Source organism: Anabrus simplex, chromosome 3 (assembly GCF_040414725.1).
Source record: "Anabrus simplex isolate iqAnaSimp1 chromosome 3, ASM4041472v1, whole genome shotgun sequence".
In the NCBI taxonomy this organism is placed as follows: domain Eukaryota; kingdom Metazoa; phylum Arthropoda; class Insecta; order Orthoptera; family Tettigoniidae; genus Anabrus; species Anabrus simplex.
The window spans coordinates 280,053,672-280,080,873 of NC_090267.1; the positions used below are offsets into that span (position 1 = coordinate 280,053,672).

Genomic DNA, 27,202 nt, shown 5'->3' on the forward strand with positions numbered 1-27,202 from the left:
CGGCGGGAGCGTGTCGGCCTCTCACCGCTGGGTTCTATGATTCAAATCCCGGTCACTCCATGTGAGATTTGTGCTGGACAAAGCGGAGGCGGGACAGGTTTTTTCCGGGTACTCCAGTTTTTCCTGTCGTCTTTCATTCCAGCGACACTCTCCATTATCATTTAATTTCATCTGTCAGTCATTAATCATTGCCCCAGAGGAGTTCGACGGGCCTCGGCAGCCAGCACAATTCATATCCTCGCCGCAAGATGGGGGTTTCATTCATTCCATCCCTGACCCGGTCAATGACTGAAAAACATGTTGTAGGTTTTCATCATTTATTTATTTATTATCATATTTCAGTTCAGCCAATTGGTCGTCTCCTTGCTGGCTGAATAAATTATCTAAACTGCGAGGTACTCCATGACAGGTTGCCTGATCCATTTGTTCATGTCAGAGCAATAACTAAGGGAAGAAATCATCAAGTGTTTGTGACAGGGATTCCAGATTGTCGGAAATCATTGGTATAATACCTTCTTGTTTGTTTGTTTGTTTGTTTGTTTGTTTGTTTGTTTGTTTGTTTGAGTCTGGAACTTGGACTAAGGGGGTGAACATTACAACACTGCATTTTCCTGGAACGGTTTTAAGATGGTGTCATGAACCCAAGGGTTGGGAGCCTCTGATCTAGACAGAGGTATGTCCTTCTGTTTCCCCATGTCAGTTACACGATCAGTTACATGTTGAACACTTGATATAAGCCATTCAAATCCTGGAAAGGAAGTTATTTTTATGCATATTTTATTTAATAGAAATGTGGTGTGACATTTGAACTGTATATGTTTATGAAGTCTTTCAGGAATATGATATTATAGTGTCCATAACTGTGTACAAATATTGACATGGTTAGACAGGGGTTCATGGCTAATATTACCTTTTTTATTTATTGTCCCTCAATTGTCACTGCTGATCTGCATTCAGAGCAGTCACCCAGGTGGCAGATTCCCTGTCTGTTGTTTTTCTAGCCTTTTCTTAAATGATTTCAAAGAAATTGGAAATTTATTGAACATATCCCATGGTAAGTTACTCCAATCCTTAATTCCCCTTCCTTTAATGAATATTTGCCTCAATTTGTCCTCTTGAATTCCAACTTTATATCTTCATATTGTGATCTTTCCTACTTTTAAAGACACCACTCAAATTTATTCGTCTTCTAATGTCATTCCATGCCATCTCTCCACTGACAACTCGCAACATCCCATTTAATACCAATATAGTTGGTCTGCTATTGGATATTATAAATTTTCCAGCTACTCATTCCTGGTTGCCAGTGTTTCGCCCCAGTGTGCTAAGTTGGGCTCATCAGTTGGTAAATAGCATACCTACCAAGATGCATGGCTAGGGCATACCGTTGAGGCCACTGCATAGGCTACTTGGAGCCAACGGCAGTGCCAATGCACTATGAGAGACTCTGTCTCATTTTCAAAAATTGATGCCTGCCTGGGCATCAGATGATGATGTTGTTTGAGTCATCAGTCCCCAGACTGGTTTGATGCAGCTATGCCACCCTATCTGGTGCTAACCTTTTTATTTTTACATAACTACTGCATCCTACATCTGCTCTAATCTGCTTGTCATATTCATACCTTGGTCTACCCCTACTGTTCTTACCACCTGCACTTCCTTCAAAAACCAACTGAACAAGTCCTGGGTGTCTTAAGATGTGTCCTATCATTCTATCTCTTCTTCTCGTCAAATTTAGCGAAATCAATCTCCTCTCACAAATTCGATTCAGTATCTCTTCATTTGTAATTCGATCTATCCATCTCACCTTCAGCATTCTTCTGTAACACAACATTTCAAAAGCTCCTATTCTCTTTCCGAGCTAGTTATCGTCCATGTTTCACTTCCATACAATGCCACAGTCCACACAAAAGTCTTTAAAAACATCTTTCTAATTCCTATATCAATGTTTGAAGTGAGCACCTTTCTTTCTTAAGAAAGCTCTTCCTTGCTTGTGCTAATCTGCATTTTATGTCCTCCTTACTTCTGCCATCATTAGTTATTTTACCGGTACTACCCAAGTAACAATATTCCTCTACTTCCTTTAAGACTTCATTTCCTAATTTAATATTTCTTGCATCACCTGCCTTCGTTCAACTGCACCTCATTACTTTTGTTTTGGACTTATTTATTTTCATCTTGTAGTCCTTACCCAAGACTTCATCCATACCATTCAGCAGCTTCTCGAGATCTTCTGCAGTCTCAGATAAAATAACAATATCATCGGCAAATCTCAAGGTTTTGATTTCCTCTCCTTGGATTGTGATTCCCTTTCCAAATTCCTCTTTGATTTCCTTTACTGCCTGTTGTAAACATTGAAAAGGAGGGGGGACGATCTGCAGCCTTGCCTCACTCCTTTCTGGATTGCTGCTTCTTTTTCAAAGCCAGCGATTCTTATCACTGCAGACTGATTTTTATACAAATTGTAGACAATTCTTCGTTCTCGGTATCTGATCCCAATCACCTTCAGAATCTTAAATAGCTTGGTCCAATCAGCAGTATCAAATGCCTTTTCTAGATCTACGAATGCCATGTACGTGGGATTGTCCTTCTTGATTCGATCCTCTAAGATCATTCGCAAAGTCAGGTTTGCTTCACGTGTTCCTACATTTCTCCTGAAGCCAAATTGATCTTCTCCCAATTCAGCTTCAACTTGTTTTTCCATTCTTCTGTAAATAATACGTGTTAAAATTTTGCAGGCATGAGATACTAAATTAATGGTGTGATAGTTTTCACACCTATCAGCACCGGCTTTCTTGGGAATAGATATAACAACATTCTGCCAAAAGTCGGATGGGACTTCTCCTGTCTCATACATCTTACACACTAAATGGAATAGCCTTGCCATGCTGGTTTCTCCTAAGGCAGTCAGTAATTCAGAGGAAATGTCATCAATTCCAGGTGCCTTGTTCCTATTTAGGTTGCTCACAGCTCTGTCAAACTCTGACCTCAAAATTGGGTCTCCCATTTCATCAGCATCAACAGCCTCTTCTTGTTCCAGAACCAAATTACCTACATCTTTACCTTGATACAACTGTTGGATATGTTCCTGCCATCTTTCTGCTTTGTCTTCTTTCCCTAGAAGTGGCTTTCCATCTGAGCTCTTAATATTCATACACCTAGATTTCCTTTCTCCAAAGGTTTCCTTGATTTTCCTGTATGCAGCATCTACCTTTCCTAGGATCATACAACCTTCAACATCCTTGCACGTGTCCTTCAGTCATTCTTCCTTGGCTACCTTGCACTTTCTATCCACTTCATTCTTTAATTGCCTGTATTCTTTTCTGCCCTCTTCATTTCTAGCATTCTTGTATTTTCGTCGTTCATCAGTCAGGTCTAGTATCTCCTGAATTATCCACTGATTCTTAGTTGACCTTTTCTTCCTTCCTAACATTTCTTCAGCAGCCCTGCCGACTTCATTTTTCATGACTATCCACTCTTCCTCTATTGTGTTTCCTTCAGCCTTTTCATTTAGTCCTTTTGCAACATGTTCCTTGAAACAATCCCTCACGCTCTTTTCTTTCAACTTGACTAGATCCCATCTTTTTGCATTCTTTCCTTTCTTCAATTTCTTCAGCTTCAGATGGCATTTCATGACCAACAAGTTGCGGTCAGAGTCCACGTCTGCTCCTGGGAAAGTTTTGCAATCCAACACCTGGTTTCTGAATCTCTGCCTAATCATAATGAAGTCTATTTGATACCTTCCAGTGTCTTCAGGTCTCATCCACGTCTAAAGCCGTCGTTTGTGGTGTTTAAACCAAGTATTGGAAAGGACTAAATTATGATCAGTGCAGAATTCAACCAGCCAACTTCCTCTTTCGTTCCTTTGTCCCAATCCGAATTCTCCTACTGTATTACCTTCTCTTCCTTGGCCTACCACTGCATTCCAGTCTCCCATCACAATTAGATTCTCGTCACCTTTTACATATTGTATTAAATCTTCTATCTCTTCATACGCTCTTTCGATTTCCTCATCATCCACTGAGCTAGTAGGCATATAGACCTGCACTATTGTGGTGGGCATTGGTTTGGTGTCTATCTTGACGACAATAATTCTTTCACTATGCTGGTCGTAGTAGCTTAACCGCTGTCCTTTTTTCTTATTCATTATTAAACCAACTCCTGCTTTTCGTCTGTTTGATTTTGTGTTGATAATTCGGTAGTCGCCTGACCAAAAATCCTGTTCTTCCTGCCAACGTAATTCACTTATACCAACTACATCTAACTTTAGTCCATCCATCTCCCTTTTCAGATTCTCTAATCTACCACAACGATTCAAACTTCTAACATTCCACGCTCCAACTCGTAGAATGTCTGTATCCATCTTCCTGATGATTGCCCCCTCTTGTGTAGTCCCCAACCGGAGATCCAAATGGCGGACTAGTTTACCTCCGGAATATTTTACCTGGGAGAAAGCCATCATCAGTACATCATTCATACAGAGAGAGTTGCATGTTCTCGGGAGTTAGTTAAGGCTGTAGTTTCCCGTTGCTTTCAGCCGTGTGACAGTATCAACACAGCTAAACCATGTTGAGTATTATTACAAGGCCATATCAGTCAATCATCTAGACTGCTGCCCTTGCAACTTCCGAAAGGCTGCTACCCCCCTTTCGATGAACCATTCTTTAGTCTGCTCTCTCAACAGATACCCATCCGATATGGTTGCACCTGCGGCTCGGCTATCTGTTTCATTGGGACACGCAAGCCTCCCCACCGCGGTAAGGTCATATGGTTCGCAGGGGAGGCATCAGATGATAAAGATGTTGATTCCCATAGGGAACCTGAAATATTTGTTTCGAATGAGTAAATTAGTCGAGCAGCTTTCTCCCAGGTCTTCCCAGCCCAAATTTTGAAACATTTTTGTAACACTACTCTTTTGTCGGAAACCACCCAAAACAAATCGAGCTGTTTTTCTTTGGATTTTTTCCAGTTCTTGAATCAAGTAACCTTAGTGAGGGTCCCATACGCTGGAACCAAACTCTAGTTGGGGTCTTACCAGAAACTCGTATGTTCTCTCCTTTACATCCTTACTATAACCCCTAAACACCCTCATAACCATGTGCAGAGATCTGTACTCTTTATTTACAATCCCATTTATGCGATTACCCCAATGAAGATCTTTCCTTATATTAACACCTGGATACTTACAATGATCCCCAAAGGGAACTTTCACCCCATCAACACAGTAATTAAAACTGAGAGGACTTTTCCTATTTGAGAAACTCACAACCTGACTTTTAACCCCATTTATCACCATACCATTGCCTGCTGTCCATCTCACATTATTATCGAGGTAATTTTGCAGTTGCTCACAATCTTGTAACTTATTTATTACTCTATACTCTTATTTGTTTTGCAAATGGTATTATTTTTTGTTTGTTTACAAGTATTTTACTATATTCCTCAGATGACATTTCACACTGGCTACTGTGAAAATGTGTTATTTGATTCATGGAAGGTGACCACAGTAGGAGGACTCATTGGCTCTATGATTGGCATCTTCATTCTGGCCACCTTGTATGAAGGACTCAAATATTACAGGTACTTACTCTAAATTGCTTATCCAGAGAAATGGTTCAGATTAATGATGTACATAATTTCATTATCGCAAGTCATATATATAAAGGAATATCGAAAGGATCACATAATAGCATTAATACTTCATCAGGCCAGTGTGGGAAGAGGGAGAAACCAAAAGAAAAAACAAGAAAATGATGCATCTCTACGTCTTCAAATAGATTGGCTCTCTTCTTGCCAGTCGCAGTGCATATACATTAATTTCTTCTCAGACTCCAACGAGCTCGTTTCTACTTCAGGAGGGTGGGGGTCAACACTCATTGAGGGGCCATCTTGACAGATCCTCAGCTTTGTTGTGGGAAGTGCAGGATAAGAAGAAAGCTGGATAAATACATGAAACAGGAAGAGCCAAAAAAGTTGAATGCACATGATAAAAGATTAGGAACACAAGACACATACTAAAGGGACAAAAGGAACCCAAGAGTTCAATATAAGTAATGGGATGAATGTTCCTTTCAATGTTTCTATCTTTCTATGTATGACTTGATTTGTATTTGGATTGTGTTTATCCTATTATGTGTTTCTTTTATGTCCCATCTTTCTATATATGACTTCAATCAATCATCAATGACCTGCATTTAGGACTGTCTCCCAGGTGGCACGTTCCCTATCAGTTATTTAGCTAGCCTTTTCTTAAATGTTTTCAAATAACTTGGAAATTAATCAAACATTTCCCTTGGTAAATTATTCCAATTCCATACTCCTCTTCCTATAAACAGTTGCTTTACACCCATTCCGTCCGCTGTGTACATTTTTATTTAGCATTTTCCTTCGATCATAATTGATTTTTTAAATTTCCCCATGTCTCTTTTATCAACCATAGGGTATTGCTTAATAGTCCTATTTTCACAACATTTCTTTCTATAACATTTATTTTCAACCATCATGTCTGGCTCCACAGCTAAATGTTAGTGTGCTGGCCTTTGGTCATAGGGGTCACTGGTTTGATTCCCGGCAGGGTCAGGAATTTTAAGCATTATTGGTTAATTTCTCTGGCATGGGAGCTGATTATATGTGTTGACTTCATCATCATTTCATCCTCATCACAAAGCGCAGGTCGCTTACAGGCTCAAAATTGAAGGACCTGCGCCTTGCGAGCCGAACGTGTCCTCAGACACTCCCAGCACTAAAAGCCATACGTCATTCCATTTCATTTAACTATGACAAGAACAGCTTCACAATCTCTTATACCACTTCAGAATCTCCATAGAACTCCTCTGGTTTTATCAGTTTCATGTCTAGAATACTTTTCCATCTAGTTGGTTCCATCACGGTCTGATTCAGCTGTCCTTCCCATATTCACCATTTGTTGGTTATGCTTTCTGTTTGCATTCCCTTCCCAGTTAACATTTGGTAAATTGAGATCACCCACTACAATAACGTTCCTTTCTGTGTCGTTTCCCATATAGGTAATTATCTTATCAAATAATTCTCCACCTCCTGTGGGTGGGTGGGGGACGCAGACGAAGAACACACCCACGGTATCCCCTGCCTGTCGTAAGAGGCGAGTAAAAGGGGCGACCAAGGGATGATTGTATTAGAACCATTAAACTACTTGTGATTAGTACCATCACGCGGGGAACACCATGGGTCGCCTTTACTTGCGAGTAGTACCACTATATTAGGTACACAATAGGTTTGTGATTAGTAGCAGCAGAGAGTGGTTCACTGTCGGTTTCCATTACCCATGATTAGTACCATTGTGAGAAACACTGTGGGTCTGGGCGTTGCCTGTGATTAGTACCCACTATATGAGGAACACCACGGGAATACCGGTGCCCGTGATTAGTACACCTAGGTGAGGAACACTATGGGTATGCGTTGCCTATGAGTGGTGCCATTATGTGAGAAACACCATAGGTCTTCGTTACCTGTGCAACGTACAATACTTGTGAGTAGTACCATCATGTGTGGAACACCGTGAGTCTATGCAACTTTTGATTAGTACCGCAACATGACAAATACCATGGTTCTACTTTACTAGCGATAAGTACAATTATAAGGGGCCGTTGACCTGGATTTTGAACCCCTTTAGACAACAAGCATCCTCGATTCAGAATTGTTCAGGATTGTGCTTTTGAAGTGGTCCCTTGGTCAGTAATACTATTGTTTATGATAGTTTCTGGGTTAGAGCCACTGATTGTTTTAAATTCATATCCATTCATTCTTCATCACATTTTTTATTCTGGTCAGTGGATGATTTTGAACTTTTAAATTTCATTACATTTCCTACCATTAGGAGCCGATGACCTAGATGTTAGGCCCCTTTAAACAACAAGCAGCATCATCATCATCATCATCAAATAATTCTCCACTGAGCAAGTTGGCCATGTGGTTAAGGGCGCACATCTGTGACCTTGCATTCGGGAGATAGTGGGTTCGAACCCCACTGTCGGTAGCCCTGAAGCTGATTTTCTGTGGTTTCCCATTTCCACACCAGACAAATGCTTGGTCTCTACCTTAATTAAGGGCACAGCCACTTCCTTCCCACTTCTATCCCTTTCCTATACCATCATCGCCGTAAGGCCTACCTTTAAGTAAATACCTTTGTTGGTGTAATGTAAAGCAACTTGTAAAAAAAATATAAAAACATAAATTAATTAATTCTGCATCAGTGCCAGCCTTGCCAGGTCTGTATATCCCAAAAAATATTAATTCCATGTTTTGCCACCAGGTGAAAATATGGCGCTGTAAGCAATGGTATGGGGTCACAGAAAAATGGCAGGAAAGATAAAACACATTATAACGATGGTTCTGGGAGGTTTAGTAGCATTTATGGTTACAAACACTGTTCATTATGGCCTCCAAACTCAGCAACATGCTGCATCCGTAACACGGCACTGTCGACAGATGCCCGCAGCATATTGGGTGAAATCAGAGCAACATGTCATCGTATGCTAGCCTTTAGAACAGGCAGAGACCGGACATGTCCTGATAGACACGATCTTTCACATATCCCCGCAATCAGAAGTTACATGGATTTAGGTCATGGGGCCTCGAAGGCCACGCATCTGGAAAATGTGTAGAGATAATGCGGCCATTACTGAAGGTTTCACCTGGCGAGTGATATGTGGTGTTGCCCTATCTTGCATGAAAATAACGGTGTGGTCAAAGTTGCGTTCCTACAAAGCTGTAATCACGTGTTGCACAAGGAGGTCCCTATAACATGCAGATGTCACTGTACACCTAACAGGCCCACAAGGGATTATCTCCTCAAAGAAAAACCGGACCGAGAATGAAAGAGCTTGTAAAACCACACCAGATAGTCACGTAAGCTGAATGCAATGGTTGTTGCTCCACAATGTTCGGAGGAGTCTAACCACATATGCGACATTTCTGTGCATTCACTGCACCCTCCAGAGTAAGATGCACCTCATTAGTCCACAGAATATTCTCCGGTCGCTTGTCGCCCACTTCCACGCGCACCAGAAACCAAAGGGCAAAGTCACGGCATTGTGCAACATCTTGGGGTTTCGATTTGTGAACAGTATGAAGCTTGTAGGGATACCAATGTAAAATCCACTGCAAAATCTTGTGAGCTGTTGATCAGGGTAGTGGCAATTCACTTGACACAGCTCGTGCAGTGGTTACAGAATTGGAAGAATGTGTTGCACGGTCTGCCACAGCTACTTCATCAACAACATCCATGTGGATGGGCTGCCATCCTCTCCCTGGTATGACACCTAATTCACCTGTTTCCTCGAATTTCTTAATCATTTTCTTCAGCCCATTACTTGTCATGGGACCTCTTCTCTGCTGTTTCTGTCGGTGACATTATCACAATGCAGTGTTGTTGTTTCTGCCATTCTGATAAAACAACTTCACTAGTAGCACACGGTCTCTCTTCCCAATAGGCATTATGTTTCACGCAGAAACCAACTGTCTTACGTTACAACGAAGAGAATCAACATGCATTTTGAAGCAACAACTAAGGAACCACTGCGATGCAATTCTTCTCCTGGTGGCAAGACTTGGAACTAATAATTTTTGTGGTATAATTCGCGAGCGCATTGCTTTATTACATGTGATAAAATTTATGCTTAGTTAGATAGTTAGATGCTTAGTTAGCATCTCTCTGTCTGTTAGGTCATCAGCCCAGAGACTGGTGGGATCCTCAAATAGCACCACCAAAGGCTATGCAGTTATAGGCAAACCACAAAAACCAATGGCAGTACCAAAATGAGGCGTACTAGGCAAGACGAGAAGTGAGATAGTTTGCCATTGCTTTCCTCACTGGGCCAGACAGTGCTATTGTAGCGCAACTAACCCTATGAGCAACACTTTTCATTACACTCAGATACACTGGTTGTGCTCTGAATGTCATTACTAAGCAACACCCATACCCCAGCAGTTTCCATGTTGTTACAGCCATGGATGAGGCTGGGACTTCCGTGGAAGCTACACTTTGCTCTGGCCTGTGCTAAGAGATGGATGCAAAAGTACTGTATCCATCAAGAAATGACAGCAAGCAGTTAGTTAGCATATCTACGAAATTCCAGACTCCTACGATCATTACAGCCCATGCTGTACCATGCTGAATAGCATAACTTTAATTGTGGACACTTAGTATATATGTTAAATTACTTAATTCTATTCCTTTCTTTACAACACTTCTACAGTTTAACACTAACAATTTTATGTCATCCTTACTTAACTTCCTGTTCCCTATACTGTCATCGCCGCCCTCTAGTCCACCCTCTTTCTCAGAAAGTACCTTCCTATAACTCTTGTAAACAAATCCCCTAACTTATATGTATCATTGCAGTTCAAGTGAAGGCCATCTGAACGTAGATCCCTATCTCCTACCCTCCCATTAGGATCTACAAATCTCACTCCATTTCCCACATACCCATTTCATACTCTCATTTAAATCTTCAATCACCCTCCAGTCAGAATCCCTCCAGCACAGTATCCCACTGATATCTATGCTTGCTTAAAATTCATCGTACTGCCATAACCGGGTCCCACACATCCCCAGTTATCTTAGTACCTATTCCTGTTTGCCTTACGTTGTTGGTACCAACATGGAAAATGACCACCTTCTCCTTACTTTCCTCCTTCCCGTCTATTTTCCTTAACATCTGCCTTATCCTAATTCCTGGATAACACTCCACCCTGGGCCCCTTTCCCCCCACACACTTTTCCCCACATGCCTAACAGTTGAATCACCCATGACCAGGGCTTCAAGCTCACCTACCTCATTAGATCCCCTCCTCTCCCAGTTTTTCTCAACTTCCCTGACGTTTGAAGATCCTATTTCTTCCTCCCTTCTCTCTATCCTGTTCCATCTCCCTCTTCCTATCCTCTACTTTACATTTCCCTTTTCTACCGTTCCCTTTCCTCTGGCTTCACACCTCCTCTGTAACATTTCCTTGTTCTCCATCTTCCCTCTGCTAATCTGCCTGCAGTGACTCATATCGTTTCCTTTCCTGGGCCCACTTCCTGAGGAATACCCATATCCCTCAATTTCCTTCCCCTTAAAACATTAGGCTATCTGTCTTCCACATTTTCTCCTCCTCTCCTCCCTCTTGCCTACCTACTGGATCCTGTACATTGATTGAGAGAGACCTACCTTAATTCCTGTCCTCCATTATAAGCCTAATTATCTCCCTCAAAATTGCTATCTCTTCCCTCATGTTCCTTAATTTCCATGCACTCCCACTGTCCTTACACCTGCCTCCCTCATCCATTCTTTTATCTCTTGAAAGAAATGTAAAATAATATGGAAATATCAACAGAAATAAAACAGTATATTCTATGAATAACAGTGTGTATGTCAGAGGTAGGAAATAATGTATATTGCACAAAGATTTCACAACAATAATGCAAGTGATAAACTAATTGATGAAATAACTACACTACAGTTTTTCAACATATCCTAATTATAAAATACTAGGAATAACAGGCTAACTGTAGAAATGTGTAGTTACACTAAATACATGTATGTATGGACAGGTTATTATTATTATTATTATTATTATTATTATTATTATTATTATTATTATTATTATTATTATTATTATTATTATTATTATTATTATTATTATTATTATTATTATTATTATTATTATTATTATTATTATTATTATTATTATTATTATTATTATTATTATTATTATTATTATTATTATTATTATTATTATTATTATTATTATTATTATTATTATTATTATTATTATTATTATTATTATTATTATTATTATTATTATTATTATTATTATTATTATTATTATTATTATTATTATTATTATTATTATTATTATTATTATTATTATTATTATTATTATTATTATTATTATTATTATTATTATTATTATTATTATTATTATTATTATTATTATTATTATTATTATTATTATTATTATTATTATTATTATTATTATTATTATTATTATTATTATTATTATTATTATTATTATTATTATTATTATTATTATTATTATTATTATTATTATTATTATTATTATTATTATTATTATTATTATTATTATTATTATTATTATTATTATTATTATTATTATTATTATTATTATTATTATTATTATTATTATTATTATTATTATTATTACAAACAGAAGAAGCAAGCAAGATATGATCTAATAAAAATAGCTATTCTACAATTCTAAAGTGCCATTAAACTTCTCCAAATTTCAACAGCTTAACTGAAACAATAGAATTTTATTAAGAGATAAATTCCTACAGAGTTTTTTCCTCTACTATACAAATATTATGAAATTATAAAGTAAGCACAATAATTTCCAATAAAATAACTACACTACAATACAGGTCTAATGCTAATTACAGTTGGTTAACTGAAACAAATATAGTTAAAACTAAATCATTATTAGAAAGTTTTCTTTTTTATTAGTACAAGCAGTGGGTAACAGGAATTAAAACTGACCTTAAATGCTGAAAGTTTGAGGGAGCAAGGTATAAATTACTTTGGAGATTTGAATTACGTACGCAGAACTACAAATAAGTTATCAGAATACAGGAGTTAGCTGATTATTATTTTTGTTTTCTTGACTACACTATACCCTTTGTTCTTTACTGTAGCCAGTAATGCAGTATTTGAATACAAAGAGCAGCAATAATGGATAACAATACAATGACTGTTAACTATTTTGCCAATGAATACTGTACATTCTGTTCAATTTCTTTCTTTAAACAAAATTTACAAGAGTATCGTGTTATTTAATTAAAGATTATTACCTTCACCATATGTGGAGCTGGTGAATTGTTATCTGAAATACCTTGTCTGATGCGTTGTGTAACCTCTTGTATCGAGATATCGATTACAGAGAATATAGAATATTGTGGTTATGTGTAGTATGTCCAATATTCAATTTTGTGGATTATCTGTGATGTTGAGCACGCGATAAATGAGCTATGTTAAACACGACTGCTGATTAATGCATTACGCTAAACATTATATGGTATCAGCTGTTTTGTGAGTGCTGTTGTGATAGTGATATTGTCTGGCCTATTCAGTCAAATGGAAAATACTGCTACTCATCAAATGGAAGTTACCAATTGTTACTGAGTCTCCACTCCACAGATTTTAACTTTAAAGAACAGTCAGATTGGCCTCGATGGATTACAAGGTTTGAACGTTTTAGAATTTTGTTTGGATTAAAGTGCAAGGAAGAGGAGGAAGAAGCAAGCATGCCATTATATTGTTTGGGTGACTTGGGTGAAGATTTGTTAAAGTCCTTTGGTTTGAATGAGGTGGATAGTGGCAAATATGACAGGGCGGAGTTTGAAAAGTTTCTTGGATTTAAGACAAATATTGTGTACTTAAGAACTAAATTTCTCAAAAGAAGACAGATGGACGTTAGCTGACCAATATCAGCTTGAAAATTTAAGAGACAGTTTAATTAGAGATCTGATCATTATAGGTGTCTTAGATCAGGGTCTTTTGGAAAAACTACGAATGATAGAGAATCTGGATCTTAATAAGGCTGTACATTTGGCAAGACAGGCTGAGACAGATTGAAACAACAGCAGCAAATTGTTAGAGATAAGGAAAGTTCTGCTGATGTTGCTGCTATAAATTGCCCCAGAACTTTTGTCACGGCGACCCCTGTAGGAAAAAAAACAAGTCAGTCTTTGGGATACAAGATAGCCAATCTTAATGGGAAGAGAGTGATTATCTTGGTGAATTGACAGCACTGGAATTGAACTCAGACTCTTGAAAGCTACCCATGAAAATTGCTGAAAAGGAAGGAATGTTTAAGCTGGATACCGGCACTGACTTCACTGTTATAGGTACATATTTATCTAATGAACTTGGCCTTAAGCTAGTGAAAACTGATAGGAACTGGTATGGTGTTGTTAAATCACCTGTAATTGTGAAAGGAGTGACCAGTGTCTTGCTCAGGTGTAAGGATAGGCAGACCTTAGAAGATGTACTGTATATGTAGTTCAGAATCAAGCCTGTCCTCTTATTAGGCAGAGGCACTGTCAAAATTAAACTTAGTCAACTTAAAATATAGATGAAGTGAGACTTGATATCGTTAGATTTCTTGGCGTGTTGGCACAATGAAAGGAATGGATTATACACTCAGGCTGAGCAATAGAGCTAAACCATTTGCTACAGCTGCACCCCATCATGTAGCAATGCCCTTAAGACATGGAGTTAAAATGGAGCTGGACAAGATGGTTATGGAGGTGAAAATAGCCAGTATAGGAACCTACACTTGGTGTGCCCCTGTGGTTGTGGTCCCATACAAAGATGGTAGGGTTCGTATATGTGTGGACTTCACACAGCTAAACAAATATATCCAGCGGGAAAGGTGGCAGCTATCCACTGTTGATGAGGGTGAATTTTTTTCACAAGACTAGATGCATTAAATGGCTTGTGATAGATCCCTTTGGACTCCAGTAGCTATCAACTCACAACACTGATAACCCCATTCAGCAGATTTTTTTCAAGGAATGCACACAAATGTCAAAGAAGGCTTACGAGGCTGTAAGAAGTGATCCAGAAAAGGCGTGGAAATGTAAACATGACGATTGTCACCCGCCACCTAACCTAAGCGAATGTGACTTAGTTAAGGAGGTTACGGAGAATATAAAATTATCTGTTACAGAACTGAAAACTTTATTCATGGTTGAACTCGGTGCTCTTAAGGAAGCAACAGAATTTATAAATGACCAGTTTGAGAAGTTCAAAACGATCACAGGTGAGTTGAAGAAAAGAACATCTGAATTAGACAAATCTCTGGTGAGCATAAGCAATGATACCAGACGGGCTTTGGATGGGTTAGAGGACCTTAAACAGTACACCAGTACACCCACAGGAACAATTTGCTAATAAGTGGAATCCCAGAAATGGAAAAAGGAAATGTGTATGACTTGGTAATACAAACAGCCGGGGCATTGGGGGGTTGATTTGGGTATCCAGGAGATTGACGTTGCTCATCGTCTGCCGTCAAGAGGTGGGGATGTTGGAAGAATTGTGGTGAAATTCACTAACAGGTGGAAGAAAGACGAAATAGTGAATGCCAGAATAAAAGAAAAGAGTGTTAAACACCCAGGATATTGGACTGAACTGTCCATCACGCAAAGTTTTCATTAATGACCATCTTTCACCCAAGAATTTGAACATTGCAAGAAGGTGCAGGCTACTGAAGCAGAATGGCAAAATATTTGCCACATGGACAAGGGACTGCAAGATCTACGTCCGCGAAGCTAGGGATGGACCAGGCATGTTCATCAGCAACGAGGCAAAGATCGCACACCTCGAGAATAAACGCGGACAGTAAACACTGCAGGTGCTATATTCACACGCATTTATACTGTTGTTAAATGGTAGAGGACATTTATAGGAATAAGGAAATAATAAATTCTGTTGAGATCCAGTGTGATACTATAGAAAATTATAAATTAAAAACTAGGAATCAAGCTCTAAATTCTAAATTTAAATGTAACTATATCAATGCACGAAGTGTTAGGAATAAGTTTGAGGATATTATGCTTATTATTGATGAGGTTACAGAACTTGACATTATAGTTATAACAGAAAGTTGGTTATCAGATGAAGAAACATCCTATTATAATATACCTAGCTTTGAAACTTACCATCTAGCTAGAGAGGGTACTGGAGGGGGACTGTCAGTGTATGTATCAAGAAAATGGACAACTAAAGTCATTAAGATCATTAACAGTTATCACAGTATTCTCCAAATAGAAGTATTTAGCAAAAACCGGAGACATAACGTAATTTCATATCACAACCCAAAGGAGAGTAATACTACTAACTTTATGATAGACCTTGAACTTGTTTTGTGCAATACACAAAAATCAAACTCATTGCTTATAGGGGATGATAACGTAGATTTTTTAAAAGATAGCAATATTTATAGGAACTATATTGAATTGTTACAATTTTTACCCCTGCAATACAAGGCTACCAACAAGAATAACACCCACATCCTCAACTTTAATTGATTATATACACTCAAACTTTGCCACTGCTGATTACTATTTATATAATGTAATAAGTGACCTTAGTGATCATAATATTCTAATTCTAGAAGTAACAACACAAATTAAAGAGACTGAACTGCCCATCACGCAAAGTTTTCATTAATGACCATCTTTCGCCCAAGAATGAGAACATTGCAAGAAGGTGCAGGCTACTGAAGCAGAATGGCAATATTTATAGGAACTATACATCTTTATTGAATTGTTACAATTTTTACATCTTTATTGAATTGTTACACAGTATTCTGTTGTTCTGTTGAGATCCAGTGTGATACTATAGAAAATTATAAATAAAAAACTAGGAATCAAGCTCTAAATTTAAATGTATCCATATCAATGCACGAAGTGTAATAAGCCCCCTTGCTCACTGAGATAATTAATTTCTCATTGCAAACAGGAGTAATACCAGATAAATGTAAAATTACAAGAGTGGTACCAGTTCTTAAGTACAGGAAGTACTCCATTCAGTAGTGACATAAATGTACAAACAAACATGAAAATAAATTATACTAAGCTAAATGATTTTTTTCACTAGAAATACATGTACAAATCTATCTACTGACGTGAACGAAGGATATGACTAGCTGTGTGCTTTTATTAGTGAGGGACTTAGAGTAGCTAGTTCAAATATTGGCCAAAATCCACCACGGAAAGATACACATAAGCCATGGGTAAAACAAAAATTCCTAGAAGTGGTAAAAGAAAAAATATCCTACACTCAAGAACTAAAGCTAAAAACCCTTCAACTGAAACAATCGAAGAGTACACAAGATGTTGCAAGGACATAATTAAAATGAAAAGATTGCTAAAACGGTCATATTATAATCATGTAATTAGAAAAGGGGATACTAATAACGAAATGTGGAAGGCAGTAAATCAGATACTTGGTAGAACTAATAGTAAACCAAAAGTTATAGAACTTATGTATGAAAATGTTCAACACACTTCTATTGATATTTGCAAAACTTTTAACACATTTTTCATTAATGTAGTTGAAAACTTGGTTAAAGATCTTGGTCCATGTAACCCATCTTTGCTATCTAATCATATGATCTGCAACTCTCTGTACTTTAGGCCAACAGATGTTAAGGAAGTTACACAAATCATAGAAGCACTAGCCAACAAGAATAACTACACACATGATGGAATAAATAACATACTCCTCAAGAGGTCTGTAAATCATCTGGCCCCTGAGCCACACCCACCCTCTAACTAACGTACCCACATAGTTAAATATGAGGATCGAAAGAGAGAACTAGGCGTGGACCCCGGTCAGGAAGGGCGAAAGACATTACCCTGAACTGGAAAAGTTATTCACCTCAAGCAATACAAGTTAGTAACAAACACTACTAGGAGTAAAAATCTGAGAAAAGGTAAATAAGGGTTTATTGAAATGTAACGTCAATCAAAGGATCAATTTAAAGAAAAAATCAGTGATTATAACAGGATAATACATACATACTCGGCGTTAGTCCGAATGACAATCGTACCAAGGTACGATTGCATACATTGCATACATGCACCTGGGATAGTTATTCTTGAGATGTAGGCACTAAGACAATCAGTGACTTCGCTACTCAAATCTGCGAAATGAATATTCTTTGCTCGAATTTTATTCAGTCATTCCTTCACCGAGGATAAAATACTAAATCACAAGCGTGGGAGTCCCTTATCTTTAGCTAACCCTTTTTTAAAATTTTATTTCTTAACAATACTTCCCACACATTTCAAATCCCCACACCAAGGAGCAGATAAACCAAATAATGTGTTTAAATCAGAGAAACACGTGACCAAGGAAATTAGCACGAAGGGCAAAGAGAATGCTCTATGGACCAATGAATGTAAAACATATCAATAAGAGTAACATGGACCAGCGCGCGGCCAAGAAAGAAACAAATCCACATGGCGACGTCCAGGTCAAAAATGACCAGGATGCACAATAAGGAAACAAAAGGATTCGCTTCCAAAAGAAAATGAGGGGCGATAAAGAACAAATAAATATTATTTTAACAGACCGATACGACATCTTAACACTCAGCCCATCCATCTACCCATTCATTCAATCATACAATCAATTGCCCTTTAAGGCAAATAATCTCTGCAGCTCGGTCCGAATAAATAAATCAGGGCACTTCGTAGAGTGCAATACAACATTCCAGCGATAAGGTCTCATGTCAATAGTAGATATAGCTTACCAGGTCAAACGACAGCAGGACGTTTGTGACCCCACGGTCACGCGTAGAATCATCACCCCTTACACTGCGTACGGCCAGAACAGATCTTCCGGCCGACACACAGACCGTACCTCCAAATGATGGCAAAATGTTACGAGAAGCTCATTAAAATAAACAGAGACCCAGATTATGATGCACTACGATCACTCCCACAACTTACACACATGCCATACTCGCCCCGAGTACAAAGATGGGTCTCGGTCAGCCGTAATAAAAAGAAAAGAAAGAATGATCATACACAAATGATACAAATTCAAAATGTTACATTACCGGCAATATCAATCATCGAAGCACGCAAATGATGCAGTACTATATCAAATCATCGAAGCACGCAAATGATGCATTAGTTTAGCATCGTTTTTAAACCTATAAAACATCCATTTGAAATGTAAAAATGCTGCTCCTGTGTGTGAGGGCTCCATGTCTTAATTAGTCAGCTTAATCGGAAAAAATATTCACTTCTAGGAGAAGATATTAAAAGGTCTCGCCGAGAAATAATCCTTCATGCTCGCGACAGAGGGGGATGCCCTCTATCAACAGAAAGTGGAAATACATAGATACACGGAACAGTCAGATACCTATTCTTTGAGATATCGGTAACATCATCTAAGAAACCATGCTACATTAGCATGTTTTTACCCCTTTGCTCACTGAGATAATTAATTTGTCATTGCAAACAGGAGTAATACCAGATAAATGTAAAATTGCAAGAGTGGTATCAGTTCTTAAGAAAGGAACACAGTTTGAGCCCAGTAATTACAGGCCACTATCTTCACTAGCAAAAGTACTTGTAGTAGTAATAAAAAAAACAAGTCTTGAATTTCCTAATGGAAACACATTTCTTCTTCAAATTCCAGTATGGCTTCCTACCCAAACATAGTACACTTTCATTTGCATTTGACATAGTGTCCCTTATACAGAATGCATTAGATAATAATAAAATAGCAGCTGGACTTTTCATAGATCTTGCAAAGGCATTTGACACAGTTAACCATATCCTACTACTTAATAAACTAGCAAATGCAGGAATTAGAGGAATAGCCTTTGAGTGGTTTAAAAATGACCTAACTGATAGGAAGCAATATGTTAATATCAATGAGACTTAAGTGCCCATCTACAATGTTAAACATGGTGTCCCACAAGGGTCAGTGCTGGGACCAATATGTTTCTGATATTTATTAATGATATAGGTTATCTTGAGTTTACTGGTAAGATATTCCTGTTTGCAGATGATATATTTGTATTTCATGACAGCAGTTGTGAACAAAAGATTATGGAGTATATGCAAAAAGATATGGACATACTAACATCATGGCTGAACAAAAATAATCTAGTAATAAGCACATCAAAAACAAAATACATGATATTCCATAAACCAACACAAATTATCAATACCTATAATGTAGTAAAATTGGCAATGAGCCCATTGAAAGAGTAAAGCAGTTTTCATATTTAGGCCTGGCTTTAGACAATAAGTTAAGTTGGAATGAGCATATCTCAAATGTAAAGAAAAAAATTATTAGTATAATTGGAATACTAAAAAGATTGAAGGACTACGGAATAAACAACCAACATTTAAGAAATATATTTACCTCCCTCATACATTCACACCTTATCTATATGAATATAATATGGGGAAATTGTACACAGGAAGCTGTACAGGAACTAGAAATACTCCAAAAGAGACCTTTAAAAATTGTGTGTGGATATGATTTACTAAAACCATCTGTGGAAGTTTTTCAGGAAACAAACATATTACCAATACAATGCCAGATTAAATACTCTCAAGCTTTATTTATGTTCAGGTATAAAAATAATGATTTCTGTTAATACAGAACTATGATACAGCAAAGATATTCACACCCATAATACAAGATCAGCAAACCAGTTTTTCAAAGATTCCACAAACACTACTAAATATGGTGTTAAAAGAATTTCTTATTCAGCAAGCACAGCCTTTAACAATCTACCTCCAAAATTGAAACAAATCAATAAGTTGTACAGATTTTAAAAAGAAGTACACAGGTACTTCCTTGAACAGCATGTTGGAGAATAAATCGATAACCACTTTGTACTTATTTTTCCACCTATGTTTAGTTTATTTTGAATATCTTCTTTTTTCCATGTAAAATAATGATATGCTGTAAATCAGTATTTGTAAAACATTCCTTGTTATATATGTAGGCCTGTGCCTTATCTGTTAACTGAAACTAAAAGCTGCCAAGCTGTGATTGTTAAAGGCAGTCCCTCCTTGAGCCACTAACTCACTGGGACATTCTATAATTAATTCTCTTCAACCCATTGTTGGATACAGTCAAGGCCCCTTTGTAATTCTGTACAATCCTCTATATTATTTACTTCCCTGTAAACAATTATGTCATCTGCATATAATCTTCTCCCTTCTCTTACTTAAAGCTTCTCATCCAAGTTACTGTAACATTTTTGATATACTACCTTTTCTTCTGAAATCCCAGGTTACTGGTCTGAATCCAGCTGTTCCCTAAATCATTTGTATATATATACTACCCTGTGGAATTCCCTTCCAAATTTTCTCTTCGTGTGATACATGATTTCCTACTAAGACTTTCTGAACCCTTAAATTTAGAAATGTTTTTATGCAATGTATAACCCTTGTGTCCAATCCTGTTATCTCCAGTTTCTTTAATAATATTCCATGTTACAGTCTGTCCAGTGCTTTGGAAAGGTATATGGCTATGCAATCCAACTGATCTGATATGTCCTGCTGAAATCCCACAAAAAAAAAAAAAAGTATTTTTTAATCCATAGTGGCATCTCATGAACCAATTTTTCTATTCATATACCCCACTAGTATACGTTGCTGTCGCACTCTCCAGTTTTTTACAGACTACACTGGTCAGCCTGACTGGTCTGTAGTTCCCAGTACATTATTATTCATGACATAGTTTAAGAGAAATTTTAAATAAGACACTATGTACCTCCCTATTGTCTTTAGTACCTCCTCAGTAATTTGATCACTCCCTGCTGCTTTTCCTTGCTGAAGCAGTTGGATTTCTCTGAAAATATCCTCATTTGTGAATGAGGAGCTTCTTGTTTCCTTATGTGTTTCTCCCTCTCTATCTTCTATTTTGGTTTCCAACCCCTGACAATCTTCTACTGAATCTATGAATTCTCTACTAAATAGATTTGCTTTCTCATTATCTGTAAAAAAAACCACATTCCCCCACCTTCTCCCAGCATGGTGGGAATTTGGATTCCATTTCCCTTTTGAATCCTAATATATGAATACAGTTTTATCCATTTCCCTGTTTGGCCATTACCCTCATGAAGTATGCCATTCATGTAATTCTCTTTTGCATCCTTTATCACTTTAAGTTCCCTTATTAGCTTTTTCTAGTTTCTCTATTCTTCCTACCCTCTTTCCCATATATAATAAACAGGGTCTGAGGTCAGTGGCTGTAAGTCAGAAACTACAGAAAATAAAAGTACATGGATTTCTCAGGTCCCCTCCTAGGACAGTTCTCTGTAATTGTAGTTACCCTTCTTCTTGTTATACCATTAATCCATCTGAGTAAGGATCATATTCATAATTACACTTTGCAACAAGTCACAGTTCTCCATCCAAGAGGGCAACCAACAAACTTTGATACATAAATGCTGTGAGAAGTGTCAAAGACAAAACTCTCAAAGTTTAACACCCTGGGTTGTGTTGGATTGACGCATGCATATGAAAATTTCATGTGGGTAAACTGACAGCAACTGTTTAAGATGCAGAGCAGAATGGAATTTAAAAATTAAATTAATGTTAACCTCCCTTCAATAGCTAATTGATATGCTTCATACTTGGTAATCTCCTGCTTCTGTGAGCATCTTCTTGTTTCTTACAGTTCCATCCCTTAACTTACAGATACAGCACTTTACTGTGATCATTTTTCTTTTCCAGAGAATACCTCTTCTGGAAAACCTATAACTCCTTGCAGTATCGATCAGTATCTATGCCAGCAGAAAAGGGAGTAGTGGCTGAAGATAACCGGATAGTACAGTGAGTAATATTTCTTGAATTGCAATTTATATGTATTTCTCTCTGCCTGTATGCCTTTACTTTTCCAAACATGTTAACCGATTAGCTCTGGAGGAGATGTTCCTTCTTCTTTTCCTTAGTCTCATTCCCTCATAGTGAAAATCAATTCGTACATAAACATGTAAATAGAAGAATTTAAAAAAAAAATGTATATCTTATACATGTATGCCTGAAATATGGAATGGATAATTTCTTTTGTTTTTCCCTTTAAAAGTTATCAACTATCATCGTATTATAGATTTTTACCCTGCTAGGTTGTAGTGAAACATGAAATAAATTATACATCATAGACCTTTTTATAAGTGAGAATTTCACACACAAAAATACCAGCAATAGACGGGCTTATTAGGCTGTGAATGTGTAGCATTTTGCCCCAATCACGTCATTATGCTCAGCAGTGGCAGATCGTCAACCAATCTCTCAGAGTTAGCAGTAAGGATTGCTAACCTGCTAAAGAAAAAAAATGATTATAATAAAAAATTTATCCTCTTCATTGCCAGTTTCATATCAGGTTTCTGAACATATACATTTAAATACCTATGTCTGAGTCTGTCATCTTCTCTTCTGTTTGTAAATCCCCTCTTAGAACTGTATTACATTGATCATCATGTCATGATTAACACGTTGAGTGCCAGACCGAAATTCATAGGATTGCCGTCTAGTGCCGTGAGCTAATAACGTCAAGTTACTCCCTGGTGCCAAAACGTTCACAGACTTAACCAAGCAAGTGATCGCTGAAATGAGGATATATTTATGATATATTAGGTTAACTTATTATGTATATTAGGTATAATATTGCGACCCCATATGGGGTCGTATTGGTCGTTACGAATTGTACACGTATATGCGCCCCCATATGGGGTCGCACCTATACAGTAGTTAATGTCCAGTCGCTCAGCCATACTTACCTTTTCCTTTGTAGGGACGCATTATATGCCATTGATTATGAGATACGTGTTAGTGTGTTCATACTGGAGCTGTACAAAGCAACGATCCCCGATTTTAGGTCAGGAAATGTTTGTAGATGATCATCTCCTGATTTTAGGATAGGAAATTTTCGTATAAAATTTTGTTTTATGAAGCAGTGAAAATCATGTGAATTTAGAAAATTAGGATGTAAAAGAATAATATTATCAGAAGAATTTGTAGTTAGGGAATATAGAATATATACGTAATTATGTTTGTGTGACGTTTAATTTGGGTAAGAGAACATAGCAGTGATGATTGTGCAACATTGGAAACCAGTGACTATATCGTTGAAGACTGTTGAAGTCACAAAAAAATTGCAGCAAGTAGCTTGGAAACCTGGAGTACAGTGGGGAACGGTTATGCTGAAGATTGGAATTCATCAATATGAATGAACGTGCGAGATCGCTATTTGCTCTGTACTGGATTAAAAATGACTGTAACTATATACTTCGTCTACATCATCATTATCCAACTTGTTCAGTGTATCGTCCAGACTACCTGCACTAAGTCTTTTACTGCTCGATTTACTCATAGTGACATAAAGGAAAAGGAAACTCACAGCACTGCACACTTACATAAACAATACGTGCGCGAAATAGACAATGACTTTGTCACCCTACAGAACACACTTAACGTACCCATATGGGTTCGCGCCAAAACAGGAATTGACGAATGGAAGGTGGACTTTGCACGTTCTGAAATAGACGGCCAACAGATGACAGGAAGAGACTTTACACAGCTTCGAAACACACACTGACTGCGCACCCAAATGGGTTCGCACAGTTCCCGATTTCAAACGAACGCATGACCCCATATGGGAACGTGATGTTCAGAAACTTGACTACTCTCACGTACCCAAAAGGGGTTGCTTGGCACTCAACGTGTTAAAGGAATTACTTTTTCAGGCTTTGACATAGAAAAGTTATTGACTCAGAGTTTTCTCCTTTCCTAGTTTTAACACATTCACGCCCATCATCTGAGCAGCTATTTAAAGGGCTGGCCCAGCTATTCCAGCTGTTAGTGGCAGAGCAAACAACAACGAATTCTTTTCACAATAAGTTCTAAACGGAACAAGATATGGAAACAAAATTTTCCACATACCTTAATGAAGTCCTCTAGTATCTCTGTAGGGTGTGGTAGGTAATGTCACACTTTCCTGGGTGAATGGGAACACTAAACATTCCAAAAAATAGCGTGTTTCACTAATAATTTTATTTTTGAAGCGCACTTTGCACCTTCTTTAGGGGAACTTATCTATGTTTGATGGTGGAAACTTTAAGAGAATATACTCTTTTCTCTTCGCATCTAACCTAAATGATGGGTCCTTGGCCGGTGCCATTTTTGGCGGCAAAATTGCAGGACGTTTACTTGGAGCTGATGACGTAGTTGGAGCTGAGATTTCGCAGAGAGGTGACTGTACTTGTATGTCGGGTTCACTTTTTAGCCCGTTTGAGAATTGCCTGGTGTTCCTTTAGATCTTTTGGTACACTCCTATTCGACCGTATTGTTCCACATACGGCAGTGTTCTGTTCCCGTAATTGTTTCGCGAGTCAAATGCTATTTGTAATAATTGTCCATATAGACTGTATACCCCTGGCCAAGATAATTTTCAAGCAGCTGAAAAACTGTGCTTTGTAAATTCGCATCACTTGCATCATTTATATTGTCCCTACTCGCCATAGTTATACTTCAGAACGCGACTATACACACGCTTGTGCAATCACAAACCAACTACGCAGCTAGTTGTGCGAGCGCTAGGCTGCCTTCAGAAACAAAACAATGAAAGTGCATTGGGAGGGAAAATCGCCGTGGCCATGTGGTTTTCGATGAGTAGAAACATTCATAAGGATATCACTTTCATCTCTCTTGCACATATTTGTGACCAAAATAGATCCCAGCTGCGTAGGAATGGCTCGAGTTCAAGGTTGCGCTTATCCGGGCTAACTCGGATACGGTCCACAGCACGGTCACGCGCTATAGGCAATAACTCGGATACGGGCGTGAATGTGTTAATATGGATGTCCTACTTATTACCATAAATAAACAGCTAAAGCTGCCTGCTAATCTGCCCATACATACATACATACATACATACATACATACATTATCATTATAGACTGTTATGCCTTTCAGCGTTCAGAGTGCAAGCCTCTGTGAATTTACTAAACGTCGCCATAATCCTAGATTTGCAGCTAGTGTTGTGGCCTCATTTAGTTCTATACGTCTTATCTTTAAATCGTTAGAAACCGAGTCTAACCATCGTCGTCTTGGTCTCCCTCTACTTCTCTTACCCTCCATAACAGAGTCCATTATTCTCCTAGGTAACTTATCCTCCTCCATTCGCCTCACATGACCCCACCACCAAAGCCGGTTTATGCGTACAGCTTCATCCATCAAGTTAATTTCTAAATTAGCCTTTATCTCTGCATTCCGAGTACCCTCCTGCCATTGTTCCCACCTGTTTGTGCCAGCAATCATTCTTGCTACTTTCATGTCTGCTACTTCTAACTTATGAATATTCTGAGTCCACCCAGCTTTCGCTCCCGTAAAGCAAAGTTGGTCTGAAAACAGACCGATGTAAAGATAGTTTCATCCGGGAGCTGACTTCCTTCTTACAGAACACTGTTGATCGCAACTGCGAGCTCACTGCATTAGCTTTACGACACCTTCATTCAATCTCACTTACTATATTACCATCCTGGGAGAACACACAACCTAAATACTTGAAATTATCAACTTGTTCTAGCTTTGTATCACCAATCTGACATTCAATTCTGTTGAATTTCTTACCTACTGACATCAATTTAGTCTTCGAGAGGCTAATTTTCATACCATACTCATTGCACCTATTTTCAAGTTCCAAGATATTAGACTGCAGGCTTTCGGCACAATCTGCCATTAAGACCAAGTCATCAGCATAGGTCAGACTGCTTACTACATTTCCACCTAACTGAATCCCTCCCTGCCATTTTATACCTTTCAGCAGATGATCCATGTAAACTACAAACAGCAAAGGTGAAAGATTACAGCCTTCTCTAACCCCTGTAAGTACCCTGAACCAAGAACTCATTCTACTTCACTGAAGCCCAATTGTCAACATAAATGCCTTTGATTGATTTTAATAATCTACCTTTAATTCCGAAGTCCCCCAGTATAGCGAACATCTTTTCCCTCGGTACCCTGTCATATGCTTTCCAATTACCTGGCGCATACTGAAAATCTGATCCTGACAGCCTCTGTGTGGTCTGAAACCACACTGGTTTTCATCCAACTTCCTCTCAACGACTGATCGCACCCTCCCTTCCAAGATGCCAGTGAATACTTTGCCTGGTATACTAATCAATGAGATACCTCGATAGTTGTTGCAATCCTTCCTGTTCCCTTGCTTATAGATAGGTGCAATTGATGCTTTTGTCCAATCTGAAGGTACCTTACCAACACTCCGTGCTAATCTCACTACTCTATGAAGCCATTTCATCCGTGCCTTCCCACTATACTTCACCATTTCAGGTCTAATTTCATCTATGCCTGCTGCTTTATGACAATGGAGTTTATTTACCATCCATTCCACTTCCTCAAGCGTAATTTCACCAACATCATTTTTCTCCTCCCCATGAGCTTGGCTGTTCACAACACCACCAGGATGATTTTCTTTTACAAACGAGCCACATACAACAGCCTAGTTCACCGAGCCTTCAGCATACCTATGTCCAATAAAGATCTAAAAAACGAACTCAACACAATCCGCGGAATCGCAAAATTCAACGGCTTCAGCAATCATTTTATAGAAAGGATAATCAATAAACACAAACATCGCCCAAAAACTACCCTCAAA

The 27,202-nt window shown here is 38.1% G+C and overlaps 1 protein-coding gene across 3 annotated transcripts in view; it reads left to right on the forward strand.

The window, feature by feature from the left end:
* The window catches only part of LOC136866257 (high affinity copper uptake protein 1), a 216,937-nt gene that overhangs the window by 153,647 nt on the left and 36,088 nt on the right, over nt 1–27,202 (forward strand). For all 3 annotated transcript variants that reach the window (XM_067143055.2, XM_067143057.2, XM_067143056.2), the window contains exons 3-4: nt 5,447–5,580; nt 22,261–22,359. In XM_067143055.2, coding sequence (XP_066999156.2) covers nt 5,447–5,580; nt 22,261–22,359 — 233 coding nt within the window. The remainder of the gene's footprint in view (nt 1–5,446; nt 5,581–22,260; nt 22,360–27,202) is intronic.